At 39.3% G+C, this 13,293-nt stretch overlaps 1 protein-coding gene across 1 annotated transcript; it reads right to left on the bottom strand.

Annotated features, from left to right (window-relative positions):
* Nucleotides 1-2,323: 2,323 nt before the first annotated feature.
* On the bottom strand, nt 2,324-12,239 carry ldlrad2 (low density lipoprotein receptor class A domain containing 2). The gene is made up of 5 exons (XM_036560185.1): nt 11,526-12,239; nt 9,173-9,673; nt 7,459-7,605; nt 6,586-6,726; nt 2,324-2,592 (listed from the first exon to the last, which is right to left on the bottom strand). The coding sequence occupies exons 1-5, from the start codon at nt 11,623-11,625 to the stop codon at nt 2,324-2,326; spliced, it is 1,158 nt and encodes a 385-aa protein (XP_036416078.1). The 5' UTR covers nt 11,626-12,239.
* Nucleotides 12,240-13,293: the final 1,054 nt, after the last annotated feature.

The raw sequence follows: 13,293 nt of genomic DNA on the forward strand, positions 1-13,293 counted from the left end.
GGCTGATGTGGGCAGTGAGCAGAGCGAAGTATTGATAGTATTATGATGACGTCACATATGCGCTGCCACCATTTTGGACGGCAACTTCAAGTTCATTCCGCAGCGCTGTGGCTGTGTGTAATGAGATAATAAAGCCATAACTGAGCCAGCAAAGGCAGTATAACATGTTTTTTTAAACCTTTTTAAATATTTAAAGCACATTCACCAGAGTATTTGAGTGTACTGGCTTGATTTTATTTGATTTGTGGTTGTAGTGATGACAAACAAAAGCTATATTCTAAACAGCTGAGATTCCCCACTGCTTTATTATTTTCATGTTCCAATCCGCACACTAGCTCACTAAATAGTATGCAAAAATAGCACATATACTATTATTAGTGCACTCATTAGTGTAGTAGGTGAGGTACAGAAGTGTGTGGTTTGGGATGCAGTGTTAGATCAGCCAGTGAGACACGATCAGCAGCTTCAATGGCTGATTATAGCTTCACTGTGCTGCACATTAGATGCTCAGTAACAGTTAAACATCTCCCAGTGAAAGTTTGAGGTATTTGTTGATTGGAGATTATTTACTGAGGTAAACTGGTGTTTCTGAAGCTTCGTATCCGCCAACTTTCGGAATTCGTTCTACATTTTAGGCGCCTCAGTGTAACTACAGCACCATTTAAGGTGGAACGGAAAATTTAAATGAGAAGATGGTGAATAAGGAGCCGACTTGAGCTTAATATTTATGTATGAGTTTATTATTTAAGAGCTTTGGCAGCTTTGATAGCCACTTTTATTAGTTTTATAAAATATCACACACTGGAATGTCCTGAATGCTCTGAAGATCTGCACATTATACGGATCCACCAATCTAGCTAATCTTCTCGTAGCATTTTCTGGAGACAAATCTAAAGCGTCTACATGTCTTTAAACGTTTTTAGTGGTCATTCTGGTCTATTTTGGTTGTTTTTTATCCTCTTGTGACTGCAGTAAAGGCGATGAGATGAGCTCTATCAGAGCACAGTCAGAGGTACAGCTTGGCTTCCAAAACGGCAACAAGGTCTTCTTAATGACGTAATCGAATACTATGAATAGATGTAGTGAACAGAGCCGGTTTATGAGGAGCCTGGCCACTTCCTATTTCCCTCGTTATGTCAAAAACAGGACTACAAAACAGCAGAGGGCGCCTGCGAATGAATGGGAGTAAATGGAGCTCAACGGTTACAAATGAAAAGTTAAAAGAGTTTCTAAAGACTCGCCCAGAACTTTCCTTTAATTTTAGAAAGTAGAAGGATGTATTTATCTAAAAAAATAAAGAGAACTTACCTACATATTTCCTTTTTTCTACAGCACATGTGTTTTGGGCAGCAGGACGCTGGCATTACTGCTACTGAGTGCTGATTGGTTGGCGAGCAGAGCAGCTCATTGGCTGTTTGTGCTCACTGATGTCATGGAGGTACATGAGGTGCCGTTTTAAATTCCTATAACTCGAGTTTAAAAGCTCTTAAAAATATAAGAGCACTGTTAAAAAGTTTCTGGAAATCACTGTATTGTCTTACATTAAAACGTTTAAGCATTTATAAACTATGATTTGCTCAAATGCTCCATCTCAACCCATTCATTTTGGACTTGGGAGCGCCCTCTAGCGTTTGAGAAATCCAGAAGACACTACAGAGCAGTAATTCTCCTCTCTACAAGTTCTCTGGTAGTGAAAGTGCTGCAAGACTTTTGCTAGGAAACCAATTAAAAAAGAGTTAAATTTTTCTAGGCGTGATCATGAAATACAAACACATTATATATGACAGCTGGAGTTTTCAAAGTATGCTAAAAAAAATCAAAAATGAAAAAAATGGAGATGCAAGGTTTTGTTCCAACCGTGATGGGCATATTATTATTATACAGTTACAGCAGATTATTATCGTTTTTAGGGACAGACTGATACATCGTTTGGCTGATAACATAAATGTTCCATGGATTTATTGGCATCAGTCTCTTTAAACACTATATGAGAAAAACTACATGTGCTGCTGTTTCAAACAACAAAAACAACTGTTTACTTGAGTTTAAGAAATCTGACAATAATCATATTTTACAGTTGACAACTGATGATCATATCAGCACTATTGTTGTTGTTTCACTGACCATATAAAATAATGTCCACTAATCTTAATAGAACTCCTTAAAATCAGCAGTCGTGACATATTGTTCATATCGGTCAGGCCCTAATCATCATACATACTTTACCACATCAGTGACCTCCTTCGTCAGACAAAAGCCTGAGAGTCCATCCTGGAGCTCTTGCCTGTTTCCCGCCAGTCTCTGCTCCTTTATGGCTCGGAGTCTACACGGCCACGGTGGTCGCCGCGGCCACGGGCGAGGGGGCAGCCTGGGGCGTGACCTTGGCCAGACGATGCTCTTTGTTCTGGGAGCAGCTCCGGCCGCAGAGCTGACAGGAGGCGCAGCAGGAGTTACAGCAGGGCAGGAAGCGACACACACTCACCCTCCAGAGGAACCAGCCGGGCGACCAGCAACACCAGCACAGCAGCACGGAGCCGGCCGCCACGCCCAGAACCACGTACAGTGCCAGCAGGGACACGTACTGCTGCGAGTCTGAGGGAACAACAGGACAGATGATCATATTGCATATTACATTAAATATAAATAAGAATATCTTGAATAATATTACATATTAATGTTGACTATTTTAATATTTGACTTATTTTTATTTTATAACATTATATTTCATGTAATAATTGCTGTAGGTTTCATAAATTGTGCATTTACACAATGAACATACAGGTTTCCTAAGATATTTTAATATTTTTAATTTAATATTCATATCAAATATTAATATTAAACATGCACTGATAACTGCAAAATACATATAATATTAAATATTAATGTTTAATTTTTTTATATTTTAATTATTTTTATATAATAGTTGCTATAGGTTCAACAAATTGTGTGTTTACACAATAAACATACAGTTTTTGTTAGATATTTCCATTTTAATATTAAATATTACTGTTTAATATTTTAATATTTGATTTGATTTGATGTAATAATTGCTATAGGTTCCATAAATTGCATGCTTACGCAATAAACATACAGGTTTCGTTAGATAATTTCATTCTAATATTTGGTATTAATGTTAAATATTAATTTAATAGTAAACAGGAATTGATAATAACTGCATGTTATTTATAATATTAAATATTAATGTTTAAAATTAATATTTAAACTATTAAATATTAATGTTTAAAACTAATATTTTAATTACTTTTATTTAATAATTGCTATAGGTTTACACAATAAAAATACAGGTTTTGTAAGATATTTTCATTTTAATATTGAATATTAATGTTAAATGTTAATGTTAAATATTTCGTTTTTCATTTACTTTTATTTAATAATTGTAAAGGTTTAATAAATCGCATGTTTACACAATAGGTTTTGTTAGATATTTTCCTTTTCATATTTAATATTAATATCAAATATCAATTTAGGATTAAACATGAATTAATAATAACTCCATATTTCACATATATTTCATATTTTTAATTACTAAAGTTTTAATTAATTGCACGTTTACTGCCTAGAGTTCAGTTCTTTTTTTAAATAATTTTTAGCAGTTAAACAATCTTGAAATCTGAAACCCCACACCACCACCCCTCCCCCACCCCTATGTCCATGTTTACACCTTACCAGACATAATGCAGGCTTCAAAATGACATTGGCTACATTAGCCTCGTAGCTCCAGTGCAAAACTAAAAAAGCTTCAGACACCAAACACGTTTTGGCTGACCGACTACAATTAGGGTCAGGAGTAGAGCTCTGTATCTAAATTCAGTACTTTTATGGTACTGATTACTTAAATACTACTGAGTATTAAAAAATGTCATTTGCTGCAAAACTTCTGTCTAATCAGCATCTGTGGCCTAATAAGTCTGCTTATTCTTGACCGCTGACTGGCTGTTCTGGGTTAAGCCACACCCACTTTCAGGTGTGTAAATTAAAAGCCTCAGGACTCTGTATCAAAGTCAAGGTACTGCTACTGAAAAACTCTGAACGATGCCCCGGTCTTAGTCAGAGGGGAGAACAGTGTTGATTTGAAACCATTGTCTTTAACACTGTTGTCATGCTGCTGGTGCAGTGATGCCACTGTAACCCACCAAGTTTCATTACGGCTGAAGTTTATTGCTCTACTTCTTTGAACACTTGTGGACTTTCCAAATACAAAGAGCCAATTTGGGGCAAAGCACTGTAGCACCTATTTGCAGACACATCAATCCCACAATGGTTTTAGGGCACTATCTGATCCCAGACTCTAGCGCTGACAGTTGATTTATAGCTGTGTCTATAGGACGATGCAGTGAGCATTCACGTGCTCCCCAATTAGCCTCATCCTCTTTGTCATTCACAGTTACAACATTACGCAGACATAAAACCAAACGGCCGAGAGAGCAGCTGCGAGCGGATGGGGGGCCAGGAGAGGTCTGCTGTTTTCTCAGTCCCACTCCCGCCCGCTATTTCATCCCACTTCCGCAGAAAATCGGAAACATTTGTTCCGCTACCGCCCGCAACCGGAAGGTTTTGTCCCGCTCCCGCCCGCACAGATCTGTCAAGGCGAACTGACATCCAATACTTAACACAGTCTGTTCACTGATACATTATCCTCTGTTGAAATAACTTCATGGCACGGCAGTCATGGTCATCAGGCTCACTGTGAAGTAACTTCACCAAACGCCATTTGTTCCCAGTAAACACAAAGCAGGAATTAAACCACAGAGTGGTTATTTTTGGTGTTTTGCTGGGCAGCTGTGGTCGTCGGACTGAAGGCTCCATCGTTTCTGTAAGCTACAAGAATTTCCATGTTGTTCACGTGATCAGTTGCTCCGCCACTTTTTAGAAAGACTTCATTGACTTTAAATGTTTTACTGTTATGATTTCATATTGTTTGTATATGTGATTTAGTGATCGCTCTACTTTACGTAGGCTATTCCTTAATTTGCAGGAATCAGAAAAGTTGGTTTGAATGAGAAACAGAGCATTTTCTTCACTACCGTGACATATTTCTGAGCGAAATGAGGTCTGAGGGAGGGTCTCTGAGCTAACTGAGTGTTTCCTCTCTATAATAGGTGGGGGTGAGAGTGGAGGTGAAACATGATAACATTGGTTAATATCATTTTTCCCTGCCCGCTTGTGCGCAGTGATGTAATAAAAAATCAGAAGACCTTGTCTGGCAATAGTCATTACATTTAGGTAGTAAATTACATCTTTTAATTGATAAAATACAATGCATTGATCTTATTATAAGCAGGAACAAGGTAAAAAAGGTCGATTTCAGCTTGACCTTAATATGACAAGTGATTCCAAATGGAGATGATGTGACGCCACTTTCCCTTTTCTGATACTGTTCTGAATTTTTTCGTCAACACTTCAGTGGAGGGTGTAGTTCTTAAGGCTACATGACACCTACATAAGCTCGTCGTGACAACTGACATAACCCGACATGCATACATTATTCCAATAAGCATCATCTGTCATAAAGGCTACTTGGCCATCAAAACTGGCAGACAGGACCTTTATAGTGTATGAGACCTATTGGAATAAGCATTTATAAACCTTTATGTAGGCTTATGTGTTGTCATGAAGTGACAGTAAAGTGTTACCATTTTTTCTTTTAAATTTACTAAGCTTTAAAAAAGAATATTTATATAATATCCATGTATTTATATAGTAGTTCAAACTACTCAAATACTCTACTATTCCACCCTTACTATTAGCATGTGCTGTTATAATGGTTTTTTACTGATGTTATGAATGGGGATGCACCGATCATGAACTTTTATGGCCAATTCCGATTTCTTTACATCCATACTGGCCAATATTTTTTCCATACTGTGGCCTAAATGAACACTTTCAATGCACTAGCGTATTTGCCATAGTTTCTTTTAGCCAATTTCACTATATAAACAATATTATTTGCTTCTTAATGGGTCAAACTGACATTTAAAATCATGTTAAATAAGTTCAATTCAAGTTCAATGTTAAATAACATGAATCAAATAAAGCCCTACACTGAAACCATGAGGCTGATCAGAACAATGTGTCATTATTTATGCTACAACATTTTGATACAGGTGTAGTAGCAGCATTCAAATACAGCACAAGTGCACTGGTCGAGGTTACTGACCTCATAAAAATGCAGTGCAGATCTGCCAATATAACTGTCAATTTCATGATTTAAGCAATTATTTTATCCTGGCCAAGAATGCTTGTACATCCTTACTTATAACGTGACTTACTTTACTACACTCTTGTGGCTCTACAACCAATTTTGTGCTATTTCAGGCTAGATTTGTGACAGAGTCATATCCAATTTATTCATATTTCCTCCGATATCTGATCCAACAACTTACCAGCATCGGATTAGTGCCATGCTTTTGATCAGCAGTGTAACAGAGAAATCTACTTACAGTATAACAGTGCCATCTTGTCGTCCCTAATAGTAGTCAGAAAATTCTAAATTCACACTGAGAATCACTCACAAGAGAACCTGTGTAAGAGCTGGAAGCTGAAGGAGAAGGATAAACAGCCTACCCGTGACAGACTCCAGGTCAGGGATGGCGTTCGGGCCACTGCACTTCTCTATAGTCGATGCCCTGAGGGTGGGCTTGTTCAGTATGGGAGCAGGAGGGGTTACGTAGGGCTGGCGGTCCGCAGCCGGCAAGGATGGCAGAGCTGAAACATAATAAACAATATGCCTTTGCTTTCAACAGTGAATTCGCAGGGTACTACTAGCCATGTCTCTGGAATCGTGGTAATGCTATGTTCTCAGTTGTGTGCTAATGTTTAGGCGCCCCTGGTCGAGTGGCATGTTTTGTTAACACAACCTCTACAGAGAGCACACTTATATAAAATTGCACATTTAAATGCACAGTTTTATATATATATATATATATATATAACTTCTGCTGGGTTGGGATGAAACCTAGTGTCTCTATTTCAGTCATTTTTCATTTTTTGACATAATTTGAAAAAGAGTGTCCCACCATTTCTGTTGGTCCCACAGACAGAAATGGTCCAAAATTACCCACAATTACCCCCCAAAAATTCTCCATTTAATTCCATTAAAAGTTAAGAACGTTTTTCCTTGTCATGTAAAGTTACCGTCTTTTAAAGGCACGAAGTTTTGTTCCGACAGCAGCAATATGTGTGTATATGTATATATACATAAATATGTGTGTGTGTGTGTGTGTGTGTGTGTACATTTTATCACTTATTTTCACTCAGAAAATCAACAAAATGTGTACATTTATCTGGGGGTGTTTAAACTTTTACGAATGTATGTGCAATAATGGCTGAAAAGTAATAAAAAATAGCACTTTCTAAATATACAACTCTGAATACAATGCAAATCAATGATATTTTGTATAGGAATGTTCAGTGTAATGGCTGCCAGAAGGTACTTACTGATGCATCCTGGGTAGTCTTGCAGGTCGGTGCCATCGCCACAGTTGTCGATTCCTTTGTCATCTTCGCAAACCAGACTCATTGGGATGCACTTTCCATTGCGGCAGTTGAAGTAGGGCTCGCCGCTGCATTCGGACTGATTAAACCCTACAAAGCCACACAGCGACACTCACTCATTTAGGAATCAACACAGAAGCTAATGTGGCCTATTTAGCCTGAGTCAAGCCTTCAGAGGACCTCACACCTTCTCTGCTGATCTAGCTACAACAACGAACAGCTTACTGTTCCAACAAGCAAAAACTTCGTCCTCCAGTGGAGCGCTGTTTGAGGGATTCTGCTGCATCTTCTGAATTCAATTCGCTTTGCAAACTCACTGAGTGAACCTGTTCAGATAACTATTGTATATCACTATATACAAGAGCAGAATGGCTGTCACAATCATTGATTAAACTCAATTTAAAAAAATCTATTAAAATGGAACATATAACTTCCCAGTGAATCAGCAGTGATTGGTTGGCAGTTTGCATGATGATAATCCATAATTTATTCTCCTACTGCTCTGTCTTACAGTACGAAACAGAGCCTGATGGACACATCGATTCATATTCATTTTCGATTCATATTCATTTTCGATTCATATTCATTTTCATACTAATTTTCTTTTGTTGCCTTTTTAAGTCTTTTTGGTCTTAAAAAACCAAACTTTCCTCACTTTTATTGAAATAGAGGCCTTTCCTGTAGTATGTAAAACTGTTCAAGTTTTAAAATGTATAATTCACTCTCAAGCCCAGGATCCATATACGGAAACTAAGCTCTAAAACAGCCTTTTTTGTATTTGTTGTTTTTTTTTAATTGTTTTTTTATTGTTTGGACCTTTTTTTTTAAACTTGCATTATTAGGATTGCTTGATTAATCATTAAAAGAATTGGCAGTGACAGCCCGAGTCCATACTTGGCATCACATTATATATTTATATTGTACATTACAATTTGTAAATTGTATTTTGTAAATATTATGGGCCGGACCAATACAGGCTCACAAAGTGGTCTTCCGATTATTGATATTAATTAATACTGTACCATTTTACATTCAAATTTTATAACTATGTTGAGGGCTTATTTGTATAGAATAGGGCCCGACCGATATATCAGTTTTATATCTATATATCAGACCGATAGGGCTGATACTGATAACCTTTGGTATTACTGGTATCTGTGAAAAGATAACTACCGATTTTAGGGGCTTAAAATTCTGAAAACTTATAATATCGGCTCAAATAATTTTATATTTACATTTTATATTTACATTTATAAACAGAAACCAAACCTGCAAGGAATTCTGGGTAGCTCGACCTCTAGTGCTGCAATATTAATACTATTTATGGCGCTGAGTTTAAGAAGTGTGATACATATCTGTCTGTAAAGCACCATTTACCTAAAACTACAGGAGTATAGAAGTGAAATATATAAAATTATCAGAATTTGTAGCACCTAAAATATTTATTGATATTTTCGCAGATACCTATAAAAGTGTGGGTTATCGATATCAGCCTGCTGATATATCGGTCGGGCCCTATTCCATACACATAATCGTTAAACACTGCATACTTAAAATCAGTACTGACCGCAAAATTCTCATATAGGTCAGACCTTAGTATAGAACTAGAGCAAAAGTAATTCTTTGGATGTTTTCCGCATATGATCGTAAACCTTACCCAGCCTGAATGAGGTAAAGTCCCCCACAAAGTCCACGCGGGGTTGGGTCCCCCTGGTCACCAGCCGCAGAGTCAGATAAGGTCCAGTTGACAGGATCGGGCGTGGTGGGCTCTTGCCACACAGCGGCGGGCCGATAGGGGGCGCTGTCTTATCCCGGCCATCATAGAACTGGATGTAAGAGCCGGCATGGCAGGGGTCGGCCGTACCCTCCCCCGGAGTGGGCTCAATTCTCATCTCATGCCGCGTAGGGCCCGAAAGCGGCGGGCCCTTGGCGGATTCGGGTGAGAGGGGCACGGGGCTAAAGGGGGACACCCTCAGCAGGCTGTAGACGAGGAAGAAACGGAAGTGGAACTGCACCTTGTCCCGGGGTGTCGCGGACCGCATGGTGAGGTGGCAGTCCGTTCCCATGGTGACGAAATAGTACTTACGCGACTCCTGGTGGGATCTGACGATCATGCCGTCCGCCTGGACCGTCTGGCCACAGAAGTCTGCCACGTTCACTGTTGGGACATTTACCCGCTCGTGAGATTAATTGCATTCCACAGTCTTTCCCTCCAGTGATATACACTGTACGTTCCTCGGACGTACACAGACATCCGCGCCATTCGCCTGACCTACTGTACTGTCCTGAAATAGTTATAATGGTGGACAAGAGCCCAAAGCAAACCTTAATTGTTTATCTAGCAAGACCACAAGGGGGAGTTGGCTCTGTGTCCACCCATCTGGGGCAAGAACCAAATAATAGAAAGATTTATAACCGCTCCAGGGTTTATTAGCTTTGTCGCCAAGGGCAACCGGTGAACCCCTGATGCCTGACTTCCTGGAATGTCCTGAGAAAGCCTCTATCAGTGGGAAAGAAACAATACTTCAAAATATTCCGTAACCATGTTCCCTGAACTGAGTTTGCTAAAAATGAGCAAGGCCAGAATGGCGAGTTCCTCGTAAACGACTTTACTGGTTGAAATAAAAACGGACGGTCTAGATCCAAAGCAGGTTCCCACTAGTTATCAAGACCAGTAAACTACCACAGAGAAACATCCATTCGCTGCATGACTGTCGTAATTCCAGACCAGCACTTATCAAATAAAACCTTTTCGGATTTCAGTTCATGGTTTTGTTGTCCAAATCAAGCCATGCTTTCTGGGTATAGAGGTCCCTCTGTTCATTTAGTCTTAATGATAACATATAAGCTATAATAAGCTGTAAGTTTTTTAATGTACCATTCACTCCACAGACGAATAGACAGTAGTAAAAACGTGGATTATCAATCAATATACCAATCAACTGATATATCAGTCAGGCCCTATTCTGTTCTAAACATGATACACCTAAAATCGGTAGAAACTAAAGTAAAACCTGCTTAGAATTCACTGCTATTGTGATGCTGCAAAACTCATTTACATACATCTGCCAATTCAGTCTACCACAGTTTGGCCAGGTCGACATTATAATGAGTATTTCTGTCTGGACTGAAACATAAAAAAAATGAAATATTAATATTTTTGGCACACAGGTTTCATAAGTGGATTCCAGAGGAAAAAATATTCACTAAACACAAGACAAATATGGAGCTTTTAAACATGAATAAGCACAATCAAAGTGGAGGGAAAATAATAAGTCACTGTGCAGCCTAGTCGAAAGGGGAACTCCACCGATTTTTCAAAACTTCTGCACAATTTAATGGTTAATAGGTAAACAAAGTTATTCAGAGTGGTTTGGTGTGAGATGCCGTTCTAAAGAAACGAGTCAGAATTGTGACTCACAGTGGTGGTGATAGGAACCGGACGTCCACCTCTGAAAGCTCCCTCACAGCAAGTTATTACATGAAATGGTCAGATATATGCGGCCTGATGTCCGCGACATTGTTTTATGATAGTTTTGTGATAAAGTTTTGGCTTGAAATGTATTTTAACCCATTTGTTTGAACCTATTCCTGGCGGAGGGGTACATGCAGGGTGTTGTGAGGCAAAATAGTCCTCAGAGAAAACTTGTTTTTTCAGTTTTATGACTATTTTACCATCATCAACGTTACATATAAAAGCTCAGAAGATGTGTAGGTTCACTGTAAGTTCACTGATATGTGTTGTAGACATTGTGACGTCTGGTTCCTATCACCACCACTGTAAAGAAATCTGAGTCTCTACAATGAACCATTTCACACCAAACCACTCTGAATGACTCTGTTTACATCCCAAAGACTGAATTATTCAGAAATTTTGAAAAAATGGTGGAATTCCCCCTTAAACTTAGGCCTAAGTCTTGGAGGATTTTCAACAGTGGTTCATCACTGGAATTGCAGTTTGTCCCAAACGTTTGGAACAAACCTCTAAAGCTGAGCTTCAGTCTCCATACCTGTCTCCATGGCTTCAGCCTGCAGTCCCATCACGCTCAGAAGAACCAACCATCTGGACAGGAGACCACCAACACGCTGCTTGTCGCCCACTCTGGCCATGTCGTCCTCCTCTAACTCTGTAAGTGAGACTCCAAAAAGTGTTCAGAAGGTCTGCTGGGTCCCCCTCGGGGCTTCTCTCAGCGCCATGGCGAACCTCACGTGCGTTTTTTAGTCTCGCAGGTCCGGAATACTGACCTCTGAGAGCCTTTAGTTCTTCAGTCCCCACCAGGCGAATCCTTCATCACTACCATCGTCATCATCGCCGTCGTCATCAGCATCACCCCCTTTGTCAAAGTGCACGCGCCTGTGCCGTTTCCATGACAACGGCCCCCCAAAAGGTGGTGGGCTGGGGTCTGGAAGAGGGGCAGTCCTGCTCCATCCGCCATCCCCCGTCGCCAAAGCTTAAGTTGGGTAGTCTTGTTCGAAATGTCCGGTCCACCTTAAATTACTGTTAAATTACAATTTTAAATTATAAACAGCGCGGCTACCGCTGCGCCATTTAAGGTGGGCCGGATAATTCGAATAAGAAGTCGGAACTTCAGCATCGTCTGAAGTTCTCATGTTGCCAGTCTGAAAGAAGGGAGAAATGTCTCCAAGTAGAACTCTTAGCGCCACCTATAGGCCGTTTTATCCAGAGAAAAAAGTACGTGGAAAACTCTGGTAGGGAGCCTCTAAGGGGCCATGATTAACACCACAAAATTGCGGTTCCTCAGTGATTTTGCGCTCGCTTGCAAATGTTTTGCGTTCCGTCGCAATAATATTGCACTCCCTTGCAGTCATTTTGCATCCCCTTGCAAATGCAATAATTTCGCGATGGAACGCAAAACATTTGCAAGTGAAAGCAAAGTCACTGCGAGAGAATGCAAAAATATTGCAAGGGAACGCAAAAGAATTGCGAGAGAATGTAAAGATATCGCAAAGAAACGCAAAAACTTTGCAAGGGAATGCAAAAAACTTTGGAAGAGAATGCAAAAAATATAAAGGAACACAAAAACTGTAAGAGAATGCAAAGATATCGCAAGGAAACACAAAAAAATTGCGAGAGAATGTAAAGATATCGCAAAGAAACGCAAAAACTTTGCAAGGGAATGCAAAAAACTTTGGAAGAGAATGCAAAAAATATAAAGGAACACAAAAACTGTAAGAGAATGCAAATATATCGCAAGGCAACGCAAAAACTGTGAGAGAATGCAAAAATATTGTAAGGGATTGCAATGTCGTTGCATTTTTTTCCACAATGGCATTTTAGGAGCTCAGTACTGTACCAAATGTACATGGTTATTTTTTTTTCATATCAAATCACCTTTTTGTCCTCTTTCTGTGCCAAATATCACTGAGAAGTACCCCATCCTGAAGTTGTGAGGGGTGGGGGGGATGTGACGGGGGGGGGGGATATTTAAGGCTAAACAGGCTGCCATGTGCCCCATTATTAAGGCTGTATCGTATGAAAATGGAAAATGGTACAGAGTGAAATTAAAGACAAAGAAGGAATAAGTAAAATAGACTGTCATTTGTTTTTTGTTTTTTTCAGACAAAAATGCATCAAAATATTACTTAAAGACAAGACCTGAGTAAATATGACTGTTTACTAGGCTCCCCCGTGGTCCTCGGCTGACTCGCAGACCTTCTGGTGACCCCTCATAACCCCAGTTTAAAGGTGAAGGTGTGGTAATAATCCATAGTACTTATGTGGTACCACATAGTAAACTGTAGTAATTGTCTGTATTT

Source organism: Colossoma macropomum, unplaced genomic scaffold, assembly GCF_904425465.1.
Source record: "Colossoma macropomum unplaced genomic scaffold, Colossoma_macropomum, whole genome shotgun sequence".
NCBI lineage: Eukaryota > Metazoa > Chordata > Actinopteri > Characiformes > Serrasalmidae > Colossoma > Colossoma macropomum.

What these genes read in the sequence shown, in the direction of transcription:
- ldlrad2 (XM_036560185.1), bottom strand. Translation starts at nt 11,625, where the DNA reads ATGGCCAGAGTGGGCGACAAGCAGCGTGTTGGTGGTCTCCTGTCCAGA. An exon ending in GGCTGAAGCCATGGAGACAG is followed by an intron (nt 9,674 to 11,525) that starts GTATGGAGACTG and finishes ATGTCCCAACAG; the next exon opens with TGAACGTGGCAGACTTCTGT. An exon ending in CTTTACCTCATTCAGGCTGG is followed by an intron (nt 7,606 to 9,172) that starts GTAAGGTTTACG and finishes GTGGCTTTGTAG; the next exon opens with GGTTTAATCAGTCCGAATGC.